Source organism: Hippocampus comes, unplaced genomic scaffold, assembly GCF_001891065.2.
Source record: "Hippocampus comes isolate QL1 unplaced genomic scaffold, H_comes_QL1_v1.1 scaffold39, whole genome shotgun sequence".
NCBI lineage: Eukaryota > Metazoa > Chordata > Actinopteri > Syngnathiformes > Syngnathidae > Hippocampus > Hippocampus comes.
Window position 1 is genome coordinate 2,192,144 of NW_017842054.1, and position 6,579 is coordinate 2,198,722.

Genomic DNA, 6,579 nt, shown 5'->3' on the forward strand with positions numbered 1-6,579 from the left:
GTGACATTTTTACATGCACAGCTATGACATAAGTGCCAATTTTCAGCCCACTCAAGTGTCCCTTCAAGCCCGTGCCTCCCTGAGTGGCAAAGATCCTGAATATTGATTTTTCTTCATGGTTCGCTCAAGGTCGTTAACGTTTGCAAAGACATTCGCAAACCTTTTTTTTTTCTTGTCAGCAAGACATTTTGAACATGTTAACTTTTTCTCAGTGGGATCCAGGCTTGAGTTGTCAAAGTTACTAGCTACTGAATTACCCTGCTCGAATATAATAAATATAGTCCAGTGTTTAAAATGCTGTTAAGAATTGTCAGCTCTGTGCTTGTGAAGCCCTTTGTGACTCTTCTGTGAGTAAGGGCTATTTTTCACTAAATTTGACTTGACTTGCATGCCTACATAGGGCCCCGTCAGTGATCTGAACCAGCGGTTCCTTCGTTTTGTTGGGCCCAAAGCGCAATTCAAACTCGAAATTGATCACGTTATGTGAAACTGATCATGTCAGAAGGCAAAACTAATTGAAGTGTGAAACAACATGGTAATATGAAATCGTTATGTGATACAGAACTTTCGCTTTCTGATAGGGCAGCAAATCTCTTGCGTAAGACATCGATACCACTTTTTATCCGTCCATCCATTTTCCAATCCGCTTATCCTCACAAAGGTCGTGGGTGTGCCGGGGCCCATCCCAGTTGTCTTGAGGCAGTAGGCGGGTCCACCCCAACTGGTTGCCAGACAATCAGGGCACACAAAGGCAATCAAGCATTCGCACTCACACTTGGGGGGAAAATTTAGAGTGCTCCATTAATCTGCCATGCACGTCTTTGGTATGTGGGAGGAAACCGGAGTACCCGTAAAAAACCCACGCAGGCACAGGGAGAACATGCAAACTCCACACAGGAAGGCCGGACCCGTAATCAAACCCTGAACATCTGCACTGTGAGGCAGATGTGCTAACCAGTCGACCGCTGTGCTGCCTTGAAACATTTTATTATAAAAGAAATACGATTTTACATGAAAATAACTTTCTCAGAAAGGACATTGGAAACGCTGCTTCCTGTTGCCAGTCTCAAAGCCGGATTTGTGAAACTTTTATGACATGACATCATAGCTTGCTTGCAAACGATGTTCAACCCCTGCATCAACAAAATGGAAAGACTCCATTGGGAGTCGCATTTGGAATATTGGTGGTTGTGCGAGCAAATCGGCAGATGGCAACGCCAATGAAGAAAGCGCCGAGGCAGGTTGATCTGGCAAGATGCCACTGTTTTCCTGCTGCTTGAAAACTGAGAAGAGACGCAATGCTAAAATGTTACAAGTCGGCACATGTCAACATACAACAATCCACACGTCAGTCTTTAATTCTGTCATATGAAAAATACCCTGATGGACATTTGAACCAGTCATGTGATCTTCATCTTAATGATGATGATGAAACCAAGACTATTTGAAGTTCAAAAGCTCTTTTACGGAGGTGAGAAAAAGGAAACAAAAAACAGACGCATTTATATAGAAGTACACTAAAACTGATGGGCATCAGCTGGCCACTTTGGACATACAATCATCATCATCATCACAATAAATCTTTTTGGCCTTGCTGCACTTTATCTTTGTAATGCTGGTGGCGTTGTCATCCCGCAACGAAAAAGGAAGCGAACGAGAGAGCGTGACTGACAACTACGTAAAGATGAGTCCAGCCTCGGCGTAAACTTGGAAGACTTTCTCGATGGCGTTGACGTAGGCGGCCGTTCGCAAGTCCAAGCCCAGCCGGAACCTGCTGGCCGTGCGCATGATTTGCTGCGGGAAGACGACAAGGGACGCAAGGTTGAGGGCGGAGAGGTCACAGAGCAGAAAGAGCAAGCATGGGAGTGGGCGGGCCTTACCCTGGCTGAGCGCTCCATGGTGAAGGCCAAGCCCGAGTGAACGATGTCCTTCTCTGACGCCCCCTGCGGCAGAGTGCAGGTATGACCACACACGCAACCACAAACGCACTTGCCATACGATCTCTACAAGATAAGAGCTGCCATTTTGGGACTTTTTGAAAAGTTGTTGGGAAAAAAGAGGCTTCTAGCTGTTTGGTGCCACTGCCAGCTCAAGTTGAGTCAGAAAAGTCAACCCGAAAGCAAGAGAATCACACTTTGTGTACTTTAAACGACTGCCGAAATCGAAGGCTTAGCTTAATGCTAACATACAATGGAAAATGCCATTGGCATGCTGGTGATCAGCATCGGTTGAAAATCCTCACCGGAATGGACAAGTACAATCCAAAGTGGTTCTGTGTTAAAAGTGTCCAGATGTGGGTTTGACAGCAAAACGTTGACGTGTCACTGTTTCCTCTTTTGCGATGGCTTCACTATGCCGCATCCAACAATTGGGTGCTCAATCTCCTTTGCTGCGTCGGTATTTGCGCGAGGCCGGCACATTCAACTACTCACAGCGATGCGTGCCTGGAACTCCGAGGTGGGAACGATGGGAATGGCACCGCCATGCTTGCCAAACTTCCTTTCCAGACTCTCCTGGACAGACACTGAGGAGGGGGAAAAAATGAGACAACAAAACATCCTGCGGGCTCACATCTGGCCAGATTTTCAGCCAGCTGGACTCCTCTCGGTCATTGAGGACATTTTTCCCCCTTGAATCTGAAAGGCTTTTCAGACTCAATTGCTAGGGGAGGGTTTGGAATCATGTTACTGGCAAAACTTGATTTCTGCACGATTCTTTCCTTCGCCAGGAGGAACGTTACCGTCAGCAGCTATTGAAGCACCAACGGAACAACCTTCAGCACCGTCGGTCGTTGCTCTTGTTGGCCAGAACCAAGTCGTACTCATGGTCGTCTCAGCAAAGAATGGTACAGTATAAGATTGCATGGAGTCAGAGCTCCATCTAGTGGACGGACGCTAGTAGGACATCATTCTGCACATCCCCAACACTGATCAGCGTTTCCTTTTTCATGAGGTAGTAAGAATATAGTTTAATGGCGGCCAATTGTGATTATGGTGAAAAGTGCTAATATTGGCCAATAAAGTTGTCTGACAGACGAATCCGTCGAAGCCTGACACCAACTCTTATTTGTTGGAGGAGCTATTTTTCCACCCGGCATGCGAACAAAATGATCTTTGAGCGGCAACATCTGTCAAGCGTGAGATCAAAAGCCTTTTGGATTCAAGCCGAAACGTCTTCAGGGGCAAACAAGAGTCCATTTGACCAGATTCAACTTTTTTTGGGGGTCCGGTGCTGTGCGCCGACTCACTCAGCAGGTGGTAGTTGGAGTCCCGCTCGTACTTGAAGGTCAGGCGGCCGTAACTGACGTGATTCAGGTTCTTCAGCCACTCAAAGTATGACACGGTCACGCCACCAGCGTTCAGGTACATGTCCTACATGGAGGGAGTGGGTGAAGTGGGCGGGTGGGCTGTGTGAACGTGACATGTCAGCATAAGTTTAGTGGACAGAGTCTCACCGGGATAACCAGGATGTTTCTGTCCAGGAAGATGCGGTCGGCCTCGGGCGTGGTCGGACCGTTGGCGCCCTCAGCGACGATCTGCACAAACAACATGGACGACACCAGCGCCTTCATCTTTGACTGGACACGCGATATACTCGTCACATGGCAGACACACACACCAGTGAAAGAATGAAAAATGATGCAGCTAGCGAGCGACTGCGGCGAGTGGGTGACCTTGGCCTTGACGTTTGGCGCGTTTCTTTTGGTGAGCTGCTTCTCCCCGGCGGCGGGAACGAGGATGTCGCAGTCGGCCTCCAGGATGCTCCCTTCGTACGGCGTCGAGTTGGGGAAGCCCACGATGGTCCCGTTGGCCTGCAGATACACGCAGAGCTCACTTTTTTTGTTCCGTCCACGGCAAGGTGACAGGGCGGGGTCCCACACCAGTTTGTATTCCTCCAGTTCTTTGGGGTCGATGCCGTCTGGATTCCAGATGCTCCCGTCGATCTCGCCGACTCCCACGCATTTGGCTCCGTAGCGGTGAAGGTAGCGCATAGAGTGGAGACCCACGTTGCCAAAACCCTGAAGCACAAGTTTAGGCCAAAGCCAACACGCTGCAAGTGAGCCAAAATAAAATCCCCCAAATTGGTTTCTGCCTGCGTGAGTCTATTCAACAGTACCGCCTCCAAGTAGCCAAGACGGGCACATCACAAGTGGCAACACCATCACTTGGATTGCAGCATGAAAACGTTTCATGTGTCATGGGAATTGGCCTTGAAAAAAAGTCCATATCATTCGAACCCGAATGTCAAGACACCTCAGTAAACTACAAAACGCCCCTCAAAAAAAAAAAGCGTGGCTAACGGTGAGTTTGCTTGCCGTGATATTCCCGATAAAGCGGCGGGCAGCAGGCGCTACCTGAATGACGAAGGTCTTGTCGTGGAAACCGGGACACATCCCCAGCTTGCTCATGAAGGCCGCCTCGTTGATGAAGTTCTCGATGCCGTGGAAGACGCCTCTCCCGGTGGCCGAGATGCGTCCGTGGATGCCCCCCTGGCTGATGGGCTTGCCGGTCACGCAGGCGTGAGCGTTGATGTCCTGGGGCGGGTGGACGCATAAGTTCAGAGGCAGGGCGAGGCGACGCCGGCGGGTGCGCAACTCACGTTGTAGCCCATGGTGGTGGCGAAGGTGTCGGCGATCCACGACATCTCTCGCTCGCCCGTGCCCATGTCCGGAGCAGGGACGTCGATGCCGGGTCCTGCGCAGCAAAAAAACTTTCAACTTTGCCATTCCACAATTAAACTATTTGCTTTTTTTTTTTTTTCGTTTCGATTTCAATTTTGTCCCCCGAAATCCATGTCTGATTTTGAAACATTTCAAAATCCGTCACCATGTCTATGGTAATGTTCATTGCTACTGACACAAAAACAATAACAACATAAAGTGGCACTGGAAAACGAAGGCAAATGAATGGATACACTCGAGTTATCTTCTTTTTAATGTACATAATCTGTTACTGGTTGCTTGTGGGTTTTTTTTTTTTTTTTTTTTTGGGGCCCACCAATGAAGCCTTTCTTGGCAAGCTCCACAGTGAACCTCCTGGTGATCTTCTCCAACTCGTTGTCCTGGAAACAATCAACTTGAATCATCTCAACATCGAGGTCATCACGCAACACAATTAAGTGCGCACGGGTAGAAACAGGGACGACAGGATACAGACGGCCGTGTCGACACTCGGAATGGTGGAGGAGGAAGATGAAGGCTGACTTACGGAATATTTCTTGGGGTTGATCTTGACTCCCGCCTTTGCGCCACCAAAAGGAACATCTGCAAGACAGCCGCACCGGATGAGTATCATCCGACTGCAAATGTGTTTGAATTGCGTTCATGTTGTTTGGACTGACCAACCACGGCACACTTGTAGGTCATCAGCGACGCCAGCGCTTTGACCTCGTCAACAGACACGTCCATGCTGTAGCGGATCCCTGAAACGCAAATAACAACACAGGTTTTCTTCTTCTTCAAACCGATGGATGTTACGCTACCCGCTGAACCGAGTATGTGATCCCTGTAAGAATATGAGGACGACATGACGAGCGCATTTCAAAGTTCCGCTGTTAGAAGAAACTTTACATAACAATTCCGATAACTTCGTCTTGCCTGAAAGCGGACAGATCATCTTCATGTTGAATCCCGTTTGTTAATACCTGCGTTTACTTTGGGAAACTGATCAACATTTGCAGATTTTTGACGTCCGTTACAAGGTAAAACTAGGAATTGAAACTTCGGCAATTTATGGAGAAACTTTGGTCTCTTACTACCACGAGGGTTCTTTGACTAATGTGTGATTGACATGTAGCTGTCCGTCAAGCGTCGTGTACTCGTGCACACGACCTAGTAGGCCTTCCTTGGCATCAATCGGTAGCCAAGAAGAAGGTCTGACTTGCCAAAGGGCTGGTTTGGTGAGGGGGACCTCACTCACACTCATTGTTCTGCGGCTTTGGTTTCGTCACTAAAACAATACCAAAAAAGATTTCGCGTTGATCGCTTTTTGTCCCGTTCCTGTAGAATATTGGACAGAATATTAGATAGCTGCAGGACCAACGGCATAACAGTGTACGAAGCTGAGTTGTTTTCAGATGTGCTGCAAAAAGGCTTCCCTGGTCCTCCCTCCGCCAGCCAGACCTGAATGTTGACATTCCTGGTCTGGGCGGGGCTTCCGCGCTTTACTTGAAGCCAGCGTCGCCCATTCGGGGTTCGCGTTGCTCGCGGACAGAGGAAGGGGTTCCCGGCCGCCCCGCCCCGCCCACGCCACACCCCCATCCCCCCCCGCCCGGGGTCTAACCTCCCTTGCAGGGCATCCTGTGCTGGCTGTGCTGAGCGCGGACGCCCTCGATCACCTCCCATTCGCCGCTGTCCCTCTTGATGGGGAAGCTGATGCTGAGGACGTGGTTGCACGGCTTGATGATCTTGAGGATCCCGCGCACGCGCTTCCTCTTGTTGTCGGCGCTTTCGCGCGTCTTCAATTCCTCCACCAGTTTGTCTTCCACGATGGCGGCGCCACGGTCGAAGAAGCCCTCCACCATGCCGAAGAAGTTGGGGTCGTCGTCGCCCGGCTCCGCGGCGGCCCGCTGCGGGTAGCC

General features: G+C 49.7%; 1 protein-coding gene across 2 annotated transcripts in view; it reads right to left on the reverse strand.

Annotated features, from left to right (window-relative positions):
* Positions 1-1,332: 1,332 nt before the first annotated feature.
* LOC109510066 (glutamate dehydrogenase, mitochondrial-like) overlaps positions 1,333-6,579 on the reverse strand; it is a 7,103-nt gene continuing 1,856 nt past the window's right edge. The window contains exons 2-15 of one of the 2 annotated variants that reach the window (XM_019860116.1): positions 6,282-6,540; positions 5,341-5,421; positions 5,208-5,263; positions 4,998-5,061; positions 4,600-4,694; positions 4,355-4,534; positions 3,881-4,018; positions 3,674-3,811; positions 3,455-3,535; positions 3,248-3,371; positions 2,433-2,524; positions 1,881-1,943; positions 1,627-1,794; positions 1,333-1,594 (exon numbers count right to left, since the gene is read on the reverse strand). In XM_019860116.1, coding sequence (XP_019715675.1) covers positions 1,675-1,794; positions 1,881-1,943; positions 2,433-2,524; positions 3,248-3,371; positions 3,455-3,535; positions 3,674-3,811; positions 3,881-4,018; positions 4,355-4,534; positions 4,600-4,694; positions 4,998-5,061; positions 5,208-5,263; positions 5,341-5,421; positions 6,282-6,540 — 1,491 coding nt within the window. In that variant the 3' untranslated portion in view covers positions 1,333-1,594; positions 1,627-1,674. Of the gene's footprint in view, positions 1,795-1,880; positions 1,944-2,432; positions 2,525-3,247; positions 3,372-3,454; positions 3,536-3,673; positions 3,812-3,880; positions 4,019-4,354; positions 4,535-4,599; positions 4,695-4,997; positions 5,062-5,207; positions 5,264-5,340; positions 5,422-6,281; positions 6,541-6,579 lie in introns of both variants that reach the window. The other variant, XM_019860117.1, reaches the window with a different exon arrangement.